The following is a 12647-nucleotide window of genomic DNA, read 5'->3' on the forward strand; positions in this document are numbered from 1 at the left end:
TGCGGCAACCCCGGTTTCAGTTTGTCCAGAGACAGGAGTTAGGCAGTACACCAGCACGTAATATGTTCAATTATTACCCATACCATATAGAAATACATATAGGCAGTAGTCACTAGAGTATTTTTTATTGCAGAATTATTGAAGAATTTTTATTGTACAGCAACACAACTACAACTTCTCAAGGTTTTTAGTATGCTTGTACTTCCACATTGATCTATTTCTATATGGTATTGACAACCATGACACCATGTGGTGAGAAACTGGTTGTTTGGGCATCTTCATGTATTTCATGATTCCATCTTTCAGGTGCACGTCAACAGCGGTGCGTACAGCCGGTGGACACTTGGGTCCTTCGTCAACAGTGAATCCCATAACAATCTTGAAACATGATGGAACCATATCCAGGTAAAAAAAAAGTAGGTGTTTTGTGAATTTTTCATGTGTTTATTGTACCTCAATTTTTCTTAATTGCTCGTTGGTGTATAGTGATGCACTATCAAGTAAGTTATCCGGCCCGCACAAAGGCCCGTCAAGCTTGCAAAGGAAGTTTCACCGCTGAAACTGCATATTTTTTTCTACCATATATACACTCAAATGTTTTGCATTTTCCTTGGGATTTCGGTGGATTTGAACATAACATTTGTTTGAATTGAATCGTGCTGCATAAGAGGTAGGAGAAAATTAGTGGGCGGCTTCAGACCCTTGGCTAGTGGTTGGTGTCTTGATGATTCGTCGCTGCAGGATGTTTTGAAACGACCATTGGTCGTTACTCATTAGGTGTTGTCTCCATTGTTATTTTACTGTATGATAAAATACTTGGTCATTAGGTGTCACAGTTCTTAATTGACTGTTTGGAAGTAACCGAGATACTAAAATTATCATCAAGCGTAGTTTCCATTCTTTATTAGTCTGAAATGTGAATGTAGTAGCTTTTTTGGAAGGAAAATGAACCTTTTCTATAAAACAATTCATTTTAAATATTTTTCACTACTACTATCAGATTATCCTTTTATATACAGTGAATTTTCGCATATCATTAGAACATTAGGCAGTACGTGCGTTGCACATGCACATTTACTATACCTCTTCAGTTATATTCTGCAACTCCTTCGGACCTCACATGAACGGACTCATGGATTACAGTGCAAATCCACTCATGACAGCAAAAGAAAGTTTTAGTAATGCCAAGTTGCCAACGACGAAACTGATGTACACACGACACGGTATGGCCGATCTGCAGCCGACACAGACTCGTCGTGAGACTGATGTGCATCTAATATAATTTACAAACGGTCTGATGGGCATGGTCGTCCGAGTATATCGTGTGAAAAGCGTCGGCTGAATAGCAGTGCTCGGTTGCCAAACCCACTGCCACCACGTTCCAAGCTCCGTCTTCAGCCCATCACGTCCAAACCCACGACGATAAGGAGCGCGCCCCTATTCTCTCGCAAGTTGCAGCGCCCACCCGGCCGCGGCCCTTCCACAGCTTTGACCGCTCCACCCCGAACCCGAAGCAAAGCGCAAACAAGACGCTTCTTCTAGCCGGCCCGCTCTACACGGCGAGCACGGGGCGGAGAGGTAGCGTGGGGCAGCTCGATCATGGAGAAACAACCGAGCAGCTGGCGGGGGAGCAACGGCGGCCACGAGGAGAGGCTGCCCCTGCGCGGCGGCGGCGGAGGCCTGGAGACGGAGGCAAGGGCGCCGCACCCCCACGCCCACGCCGCGGATCAGCAGGAGGCGGGGCGGGGCAGGCACCGGCGCAAGTGCCTGCGCGCCGCGCTGCTGCTCTGCCTGCTCACGCTCCCGGCCTGCGTCCTCGTCGTCGGGAACCTGCGGGCCGAATCCTCGCCGCGGATGCTCTTCGACGTCGACGACCTCCCAAAGTACGACGACGACGACCAAGGTACTACTCGAACTCCTCCACTTAGAATTCATACTCGACCGTAGAAGCTGATCGATGCTGTCCGGATGGATCATCGTAGAACTTGCACCACTTACTACGAGTAGCTGCTATGGCCATCGTCACGGATAGAAAGGTTCTCAGCTAGTAGTAGACGCAGGGAATGGTTTTTTCTTTAGAAAAAGAGGTCCAGGAAATGATGGGGAAGTTCATGGAGGGAATCGTAGGGGCACAAGATACCAGACGATAACATGGTTGCAAAGCAGATTCCCGTTGTCTTAGCGTTGCTTATTTTACTCGGGGCGGCCAGGTCTAAGTCCCAATCTCAAGTTGGTCGCATGGCCTCCGTCATAGGCCACTTATAAAATTCTCTCGTCTTGCTGGCCTGCTAACGACAAACTTAATTAGACGCGAGGGCATAGCAGAGGTGATCTAGCCAAAGGCCAGTTAATATCGGTTGAGATCCGAGCCATGCGCCATTTTCTTTTCTGAGCCTGGTAGATTGAGAATTTTGGGTGGACGGCGGACGACGACGGGCTTTCGTTGCAAAAAGAGAGTAAAAGACAGCACCGCGTGACCGCTCAAAGAGTCTCTACGCATCTTTGAACGTGGACCATAAAACCAGTATCCGGTGCACACGGCAGGAGGCCATTCAACGGTGTACCACAAACGTCCCGACACGTTTTAAACGGAATTTAAGCAAACCGTTTTCCTGTAAACAGGATGGCGTCCGTGTTCCAACTTCTTGTGGTTCCCCGTCTCCGGCATCTTCGCTGTCCGTGAATTCCGGGAAATGAAGCTCCGAGTCATCGACAAGAAGAATAAAACATACTAGGACGCACAGGTCTTCGTCTTCCATGTCATACTCTTACTCATCGGAGTCCGCGGCCTAGACGTCTTTGGTTGAGGTGAGGTACACGATAAATGTGGATGTGTCGGCCTTGTAGTTGTTGCGGCCTAGCGCGAACCGCACGGGCGACATTAACGACCAAGAGCTATCGAAGTTCTTGTCGGTGATCGCCTGCGCTGCCAGCTACGTGGGCCAGCCCGGGAAGGAGTGTCGGCTCGTTGTCGGACGCCTCCTCCATCACCGGGTCATCGTCACTCACCTATGGCAAGCTCGCTGGCAAGCCGACTTCTATCCGTCGTGCACGACGGGCCAGCCAGCCAGTCAGCTCATGTTTATACTCCGTCGAGACGCTCTCCCACATCACTCTTGAGCTCGCAGTCATGGCGGTGGTGATGCATGGAGGAATGAAAGCGGGCGCAGTGTGGTGCGGATCGTGTCCGGCGTGGCCACATACAAATAACAGGCACCAGTTAGGCCACACGGTGGGTTGTTTCAATGCGGGCGCCAGAGTGATTTGACAAAAAAAAGGGTCTCCCCTGCTTTAGATTATAAAGCAACATCCAACCGATACAAACGACTTGCACAAACAAGTCCAAAGGAAAAAGAGAGAAAGAAAAAAGAAACAAATGCCGACGCCGGCAACTCAACGAAGCAAAGAGGGCCGAAACCCGCTGCACCCTCTAGAGAAGTACCACCGCCCATCAAGCACTCCGAAGTCTCGCGTACTAAGCAACATCTTCATGAAGAAATGTGACGACGACGCTGCTGCCGCCCAGGCAAGTCTAGGGTTTCCCCGGTACGCGGCTGGCAGTGGGGAAGGGGTATCACCGACCCCTCTCAGGAGGGTTCGGCAACGCCCACGGGCGCAGCCGCGCCGGAGGCGAACGAGCCGCCAAAGATATCTCCCGCCCCGAAACCACCACTGCCACCCTAGACAATCAGAAGCGCACCGCCCCACATGCCGCCCACCAGCCTATGCTACCACGAATACCGCTCCATCTTCACCGTCTCACTGAGGCCACCAACACGAGACCTGGAGGTAGGACGAGAAGACACCTGGCTCGGTGGCAACCGTAACGCAATCGACATGAGGAAACAACCTCAACCGCTGCGCGGAGCCGACCGAACGTAGCTACAGGGACCTGCCAGGCCACCATTGGCCCGGCAGGACCCCAACGGGTCTGGACAGTCCCTGCAGCCACACTGCAGCACGCCGGCCGTCGGAGCCGTCACCACCGCAGCCACAACCGCCTCGCCTCACCATCAGGGAGCCACATCGTTGCGCCCCAGACCGCAGGCCCACCCCAGCCCAGATGGGGCCCGAAAGGGCCCAGATTTGGGCCGAGCGGGCGCCGCCGGCTAACCGCCCACCGCGTCGCCCCACAGCCAACGACCACGTCGCCGCGTCGAGGGCACCCGAGGCCCATGGAACTCCGCCACCGGGCCCCACTGCCACCAGCCAAATAGCACCACCGCCGGGTAGGAGGGAGCCCCGAACCCACTCCAAGCGCACGGGAAAGGGACGTCCGCCAGCACCGGCGCCACTCGGGCTCGTCGGAGGCCGCTGCCGACGGCAACGAAGGGAGATGGAGGAGGAGGGGGATCGAGACGGGGAGGAGAGCAGGGGGCGCTCCGCCGCCTCGGGGGGCGACGGGAGCGTCGGTGGAGGGGGAGGAGGAGGGGGGAGAGGGAGGTGGGCCGGGGGGCGCGTGACGGCGGCCGGCGCCGGCGGGAGGGAGCGAGGGTGGCCGACGGTGGCGGGGGGAGCAGGGGAGGAACCCTAGCTCGGGGTTGCCCGCTCTCCTCACGGAGAGATCCGTCTATCGTCAGGCTGACATTATGCGCCAGAGTGGTTTATCCTTCGCTGTGCATGTTTAATTCTGATAGGCGGACGAGCAAGAATCTGGTTGGAATGTGGTAGATAATCGTCACGCCCCGTCCCATCCTGCCCGATCACATCCATCCGGCATTGTACATGCATGGAGACCGGGACGCAGTGCTGGTGGCGTTCTCATTTGGCGCGCCACTTCAATGCAGGTTCCCGTGACCGGTCGCATACACTCTCGGCTGGCATGAATGTGCGAGCAGTGAAAAGTGTAGTAACGTGGTAGAGGGTGCGGCTGCAGGAGATATTTTGGGTGGGACCGGGATGTCGGACGTGTGGTTTGCATCCAATTTACGGGATTTTAATCAAGTGGACGCGTCCACAGACTGATGAGGTACTGCGTTGGATGGCAAAGTGCGTTCCGCTAGCTTGGTCCACACATTTGCTGATATTTTAAGGGTTCGTGTTGGAGATGCCCTAAAATCTCAAAACTCCGGTTGTCTGAACATCAAAGTTCATCTAGGGAATCTAGGAGCAAAAGAGACTAGACGAACATAGTTAGGGCAACTCCAACTCTGATTAATAAATGGACATCATTAAATGTCTGCTGAAATGTTCCGCGCACAGGGTGTCGACCATCCAACCATAGTCATCAAGACCATAAGGATCAAGAGGAAAAAAAGGTGAGTGGACACATGAGTTATGGGGAGATGCGCAACTAACAGTGGGCTAGATGGACGCGTGGATCCCGAAAAATGCCAATGGAGGCCGAGCATCAGGCAGGCCGCTATCTCGGCCATCCCACTACCACGGGGATCCGTGCTGCCAGAGTATTTGCCCTGTATTCGGTTTATTTTTGTGCTGTATTGAGCCAGGAAGGTCCCACCCACGTGCAAAGGCATCTAGGCTTCGAGTGTGTCCCTGACATGTACGCACGACATGGCGAGCACAGACCTGTACGTTCTGCTGCATGCGCAGTCCGCGGGGAACCTATACGTTGCATGCATACCGTGGAGCATTGGTGGCCAGCGGACACCACCAGTTCTTCAAGCGCGGACGTGGAGTATTATTGGCCATCATTCATTAAGCTAGGTTAGACTGCTTCATGTTAATGTGATCTCGCCAGCTGCACTAACAAAACGCACTAAGGTTAAGATTGTTTTGTGTTTAAAAACTAGTATTGCGACTAATCTGGGAATCGATTTTAACTGTCTGGCACGCTAGTAAATCGACACAGCTTACATGAGCTCGTTAATGAAGCATTTGATAGAGCAGACAGTTTTTAAACACGCGTTTAGTTTTGACTTATCCCGCCACAACGGCAGGGTCATGTCCATCGTACGTTTGGCATTAGCGAGCTCACTTTACACGGGCGCACGCGCAGTCCGGTTCACTTCATCCCGTCTTGTCACATCTGCCAACTTACTATGCCCTCACATCGTCATAGACATGCACGCAGCTATGGAATGAATTCGTATCAGAAGTTAGGCTGGCCATAGTGGGAGTAACTTAGCAAGTAACATAGCACATTCCAAGACAAGTTTGCTTATGTGGCATATAGTTAATGAAGAGAGAGGTGTTTGAAGTAACATAATATGTTACTGTAACATAACACAACCCAAAGCAAAATGAGTCTATAATGTAATAAATGCAATCATCTATGATACTACTTGTATATTACTTTGCACTATGAAGGTAGTAACAAAGACTAGTGTCATATGCATGACACTAGTCTAAGTTACTCCCCACTATGACCAGTCTTAGAAGCACACGTGGTCGAACTCTGACCGGTAGGCTCCAGGTTGATAATTACTAGCAACGCAATTAACATGTCTAGACAGTGATCTAAGCAATCTTGTATTTTACGAAGGGAGTACTCATGTTTTGACGGTTTCATGAACACATTATCATTTCAGAAATTATAATCATTTTAATGAACATATTTTTTTGACGTCAATGCTTCATCATTACCACTGACTTATTTTTGTTGTCACTGATGTATGTCAGTACAGCTAAAGTGTACTACAAATATGACATGCCCATTCAAACTTAAACAAAACTGACAGGAGCAAAATCAACCAAAGATAATACTCATGCTTATTTTTCTTTTTGTGTGTCTAATATAACAGGTACTTCTGTTTGCTTGAGGTCTGTTCCTCAAGAAATTACTACTAAGGTTAAAAACCCATTATTACTAAGCTTGAACTTTTGTTTTGTCCTTTTTACACACTAGAAAATTGGAACAGGTTAGGATACAAGAAGTTTTAATATAGATTAATCATTCCATGTAGGCATGGTTGTGCATAATGGTCGTTTTGCATTATCGACTTCACTTTTACGAAGACGCCCACTCCTGTGCAACAGCATTGCACCGTGCACTGTGCTTCCAGTGCAGGCTCGGGAGCAACTGTGTGCAATGGGCCGCATACAATACTATAGGCCACTAGGCGTATCACGGACCGTATTCCCCCCAATAGGCCTGCCACGGCGCTGGCACGAACTGATGGATTCCGAATCCCAAATCCCAACCAGACGGACCAGATAGCGGCCTGCCTGTAGCCCGGCCTCCAAAAGCCCTCACTCGCGTGGATCCTCCCTTCTTTCAGTTTGGTGCTGGTTTGAGAAAAATAGAATGTCGAAACCACTTAGCCCACTATCCGCGAATATTTGAGGAGTGTTGGATGACTAAGAATGCTCGAATAGTTGGTCCGAACATTTGTGACAGGTTTGATGATCGGGCTGGAGTTTCCCTTACAAGGTATATTCTCTTTCCTCTTGCTCACTATTTTACTCGGAGCGGCCATGTCTAAATCTCATTATGAAGTTTATCACACGGCTGCATCTCCTCCAGCCTCTATGGCTTGCCGGTGTCCTGAGGGCATCGGCCCCAGCGGTCCGAATCAACGTCTCCTCCAGATCATGGCTCGTCAGCGTCGTCGTGTCCCCTTATCAACCCCCTTCGCCCCGCCGCCTCCCCAACCCCAGTCACCTCGCTGCCCTGTCCCTCGTCATGTCCAAGGTTCATGTTCGACGTAGCTCCCCTTATGGCGGTGGTGGTTTTTCAACCAACATTTGACTTCCAACTTCCAGTTTCTAGTCCGGTGGCTTTAGATTGCTCAGACACATGCCATACAGAAATCTCTACTCGGCTTGCCGGTTCTGGAAGCATCGTCGCTGGCGAGTGTAGTCCCCTCCTTGGAGCATTGTCATGGCCTCTCTCTGCGCCCTTCTTCGAGAACCACGGGAAGCCCTACCCTGGGGTCTGATTCTTCGAATCAGATGGCGATGGTGTCACGACCTCGTTTTTCTTCCTGAAGGCATCGTCTTGCGTGCTAGTGATGTCCCCGGTGCTGGACTTGTGGTTGTCAAACTTCATGTTGGTTTGGACTGCCTCTCTAGTTAGTGGGTTTAGCTATGGTGTTTACTTGTTCGGGCCAAGCATCCCTTGTCTCTCTGCTTTGGGCACCGGTTTCTTGACAACTTGCGTTTGTGCATGTGTTTTACCCTCGCTTGTACTCATTCTCTTTTCCTTCTATTAATATCAATAAATAGATATGCAAAGCTTTATGTGTTAGAAAAAAACTTGTGTATATTTCTTTGGAGGTAAGTAACGATAAACCTCGTTTGCACAACCGACCAACTAGCTAAAGGCCAATCAATCCCGATTGAGTTGCACACAGAAGATCCGAGCATTAATTGCCGACCATGCGGCAATTTTTTTTCCTTTTCCACGCATTCGCCAGCAGCACCGGCCCATGCCACTGCCACATACCCGTATGGGGTGGGCTAGAATGAAGCTTTTGGCTGGAAGGCGGACCAAATAAAAAGACCCCAATAAATCCTTAACATTCGGATTTTAAGCATGTCCCCGGGACCTTTTTTGATGATAACTTTAGTTGATACGAGGTTGTAATTTTAGTGGTTAAAACATGACAACTTTGTTTCAATTTGTTTTTTTGCCAGAAAAGTACCATGTTTGGCAACCTCGTGTAAACTATAGTTGCCATTTAGAATCCAAATGTTCGGGAACAAAAAACAACGGGCGTCCGGACAACGCTGCTGTGACGACCGCTCAGGTTCAAAACTTGACAAAGCCAGGCGTCCGGACACCGGAGTTACGCTTCACAGAGCAGTTGGCTGCTTTGCTTTACTGCCCTCTGCCCCGGGTGGTGGTTTGTGCTTGTTCTTTCTTGATTTAGATAAGAAGATTTGAGATCCCATTTTCGGCCTGTGGTGGGGGGCAATATCGTACTTTTTCCCACCAATAATCCTAGACATACAGGGCTTTACGGGGTTGTTACGGCGACGTAGTTTGTGATTCGTCAATAATCTCTCCGCCCCCCCGATTTCAGGTGGGGGGCAATCCCTCGACTAATGGCATCTCTCCAAATCATCTCCTCCGTAATTTTTTGTAAAAAAAGCTCGTACGTGTAGCATTACTGTTTTCCCACTCCTCGCCCTGCCCGACGGATCTCGCGGACAATCGGGCAAATAATGCCAGCTACGGAAAAATAACGTGGGCAGTGCGGTGCAGGCAAAACCGGGCAAGGGACAGAAATAGAAAAGGAACGAGATATTCAGACACTCTCCAAAGCGCTGGCCCTCACTGGTCCGGACGTGCAGCCTCACCCTCACTGGTCACTGCCCAGTAGCCAGCTGCTCCTGCAACCTGCTCCCACGCGGACGAAGCGACGGCCGGACACGGACCGGCTCGGCCTCCCTGTCCCCGAAATTAAAGCGGAGCACGGCCATGGGAGCACCGGCTCGCCGCTAGCCCATGCGGGCGGTTGGGGCTGGCCGCGGACAGCCGCTGGCTCTGCTAGCTAGCTCGTGTCCATGGGGAGGAGCGGCGAGGGTGCGCGGTGGCTGCGGGCGGGGGCGGGGGCGAAGGGGAAGCCGCCGCGCGGTGGCGCCGCGCAGCGCTTCGGGCTGTCGGTGTTCTTCCTGCTGATCCCGGCCGTGCTGCTCCTGCAGCGGCGGCAGGCCGGGCCGGCGCCGGGGTGGCTCTTCCGGGCCGATCTCTTCCTGCCGGAGGTGAACCCAGGTAACGTGTATGGTTCCCGCATCCCCCCCCTTGGCCCCTAGCGCGCGCGCGTGTTCGTGTCGTGGCCTTTCGTTTCGGGGCGAGATTAGTTTACCGTCTCTGTCTCTAGGCTGTAGAAATGTAACCACCCTCCTACATGTCGGCACCTCTCTATAGTTAGCTTCTGTGTTAATGGTGCTAAGCTGCTAGCTACTTTTGTTTGCATCAATGATGAATGCCACTAGAGAGTATCTTTTCATGCCACGCCGCTTTCTCAAGGAGATGACGAAGAATAAAGTAAGAGGAGGAATATGGTGTGGTTCAAGTTCTCGATACATATCTAATCAAACATTCACAAAAATATCCGTGGTCCTCACCTTGAGAGATAATTAGAGTTAGTTTTCGTCATAACAATCGGTGGTTACGATAGAATTAGTCATGTGCATGAATGTTGGAAGGGACATATCGAACCAATAAAGTATACTAGCTTGCCTTAGTATAATGTTATTTCCGTTGAAAAATTAATTGAAATGTTTAGTTTGGTATAAATAATGATACTCTTTTAAGACTACTAAAATGCTTTGATCTGTGAATTGTTTTGATCCAAATGTTAGAAGGTATATTTTTTTAAGAATAATATCTTTGGTGATTAAATATTTGTCATAAAAGGAATCAATACGTTGGGCATACGGTGTACCACTTTATATTTGTAGCATATGTTATGACAACACGTATAGGAAAGTTGAAGAAATTTGTACACATGACAACACACTTTGATTCAAATGTTCAACTACGCATGTGAAACAATATGTTGTACGTGAACGTGACAACATAATATGTATATACGCTACCACTGAAGAAAACCGGGGGCAACTAGAGGTCCATGTCCAGTTAATTATTCTAGATTGTACCCAGTTAATACCTTCCCCACTGCATGAGGAAAAGAACAAGCAACCAGCCAACTTCCGTAATACTGATTCTTTAAAAAAATCTTGCGTCAAGTTGCTATGAATTGCATTCTTTTGTATTGTTCATTGAAAAGACACTTTTTCGGTCAGTCTTCTCTTGTATTTTGTTTGGGTACAACCCACTTTCTTATAATATTTATTCTGTTACTGGCTTACTCAAGAGATACAACGATGGGTGCTCCCTAATGTCAGTTTCCATGTCCCAATCCTTTCTAGGGATTTAAGTAATTCAAGTGATTGTTTCTGCTTTGAGAATAATGACAACAATGTAATTCAACTTATATTTACCATTTTTTTTGAACTATAATATGCAGCAGCAAACCAATACTATTATTTTGGTCCTCCTTGTATTATTCTCTTGCGCTGACTTAAAACATCTTATCTTTTTCAGATATAAGAGATGATATGCCTGATGATTTATCTCCATCGGCACAAATTGATTATGACAGACTTCTGGGTGGCCTTCTGATCGAGGGATTTGATGAAAGATCGTGTCGCAGCAGGTACCAGTTTGCACGTTATCACAGGAATGCAGCAAGAGTACCTTCTCCATACCTCATAGAAAGATTAAGGAGACAAGAAGCACTGCAGAAGAAGTGTGGTCCAGGCACCAAATCATACAACAATGCTGTAAAACAGCTCATGTCCACTCAGAGCATCAACGGCACATCGGATTGCAACTATCTCTTCCTGATAATCCATGCCGGGATGGGGAACCGGATGCTTGAGATCACTTCAGCGTTCCTTTACGCACTTTTGACAGGCAGGGTTTTGCTCGTGGATCGTTATAAGCAGATTGCCAATACTTTCTGCGAGCCTTTCCCTGGGACTTCATGGTTGATTCCTTCAGATTTCCCTCTGAGCTATAGTGAGTTCACCGAGCGTAGTCCAGAGAGCTATGGCAACATGTTGCAGGAAAATGTTATCCGTGGCAACACATATCGGTCTCTAGCCAGTGCTAGGCCTCCCTATGTGTACCTTCATCTTGACGGTGACTACGCTTTCCACGACAAGCTTTTCTACTGCGAAGACGATCAACAGTTCCTGCAAGGTGTGCCGTGGCTGATCATGCGGACCGACATGTACTTCGTGCCGTCACTGTTTCTTATCCCAAGTTTCCAGGATGAACTGAGCAAGCTGTTTCCTGAAAAGGACACCGTTTTCCATCACTTGGGCCGGTATCTTCTTCATCCAACAAATGATATCTGGTATTCGGCGACAACGTACTACAGGGCCTACCTTGCTAAAGCTGATAAAGTAGTGGGAATACAGATCAGGATATTTGAGAAGAAGGGCATCCTGCAAAGAAATGGGCCGTTTCCACATGTTTTAGAGCAGATCCTTTCCTGTGTCCAGGGTGAAAAGCTGCTGCCACAAATCGGCGTGACCGATGGAGCGGCCGCTGGGAATAACCGGACAATCGCCGTTCTCGCGACCTCTTTGAGCTCTTGGTACAGTGATCAGATCAGGGAAAGGTACAGCGAGCACCGGACCGTCGACGGCACCACAGTGAAAGTTTACCAGCCGAGCCACGAGGAGTACCAGAAGAAGAAGAACAGGAAGCACAACATGAAGGCGCTGGCGGAGATCTACCTGCTGAGCATGAGCGATGTGCTGATCACCAGCGGGTTCTCCACCTTCGGCTACGTCGCGCAGGGCCTCGCCGGGCTGACGCCGTGGATCATGTACAGGCCCGAGAACCACGTCGTGCCGGAGCCGCCGTGCGGCCGTGCCATGTCCATCGAGCCGTGCTTCCACCAGGCCCCCTACTTTGACTGCAAGGCGAAGAGGGACGCCGACCTGGGCAAGGTGGTGCCGTACGTGAGGCACTGCGAAGACGTCAGCTGGGGGCTCAAGATTGTAAATGAAACTCGGTTGTAGCTGTAAGTTTTCTTTTCTTTTCTTCACACGGTAACACAATTGTTTGCTAAAAAGATAGGGTAGGCTTCTCTTTAATTTACAGGAAAATATGTTCCACGAATGTATTTTTTTCCCTCTCATGCATTTGATCAGAACTGTAGATAGTTGATAAACAGATTCATCAATAGGAAAATACTATGATTACCATGTTTTCTGTCATT

General features: G+C 49.7%; 1 protein-coding gene across 2 annotated transcripts; it reads left to right on the plus strand.

Moving 5' to 3' along the window:
- The first annotated feature begins 1453 nt into the window (after positions 1-1453).
- LOC119323105 (galactoside 2-alpha-L-fucosyltransferase-like) lies at positions 1454-12636 on the plus strand. 2 transcript variants are annotated; one of them, XM_037596681.1, is made up of 2 exons: positions 1454-1903; positions 10958-12636. In XM_037596681.1, exons 1-2 carry the CDS (start codon positions 1600-1602, stop codon positions 12445-12447), a joined length of 1794 nt encoding a protein of 597 aa, XP_037452578.1. In that variant the 5' UTR covers positions 1454-1599; the 3' UTR covers positions 12448-12636. The 2 variants fall into 2 exon arrangements, with proteins under 2 accessions (XP_037452578.1, XP_037452579.1); XM_037596682.1 differs by lacking the exon at positions 1454-1903 and adding an exon at positions 9173-9619.
- The last annotated feature ends 11 nt before the right edge of the window (positions 12637-12647 follow it).

This window comes from Triticum dicoccoides, chromosome 6B (genome assembly GCF_002162155.2).
Source record: "Triticum dicoccoides isolate Atlit2015 ecotype Zavitan chromosome 6B, WEW_v2.0, whole genome shotgun sequence".
In the NCBI taxonomy this organism is placed as follows: Eukaryota; Viridiplantae; Streptophyta; class Magnoliopsida; order Poales; family Poaceae; genus Triticum; species Triticum dicoccoides.

Coding starts and splice junctions, on each gene's coding strand:
- LOC119323105 (XM_037596681.1), top strand. CDS start 1,600: ATGGAGAAACAACCGAGCAGCTGGCGGGGGAGCAACGGCGGCCACGAG. Junction 1,904..10,957: donor GTACGACGACGACGACCAAG/GTACTACTCGAA, acceptor TATCTTTTTCAG/ATATAAGAGATGATATGCCT.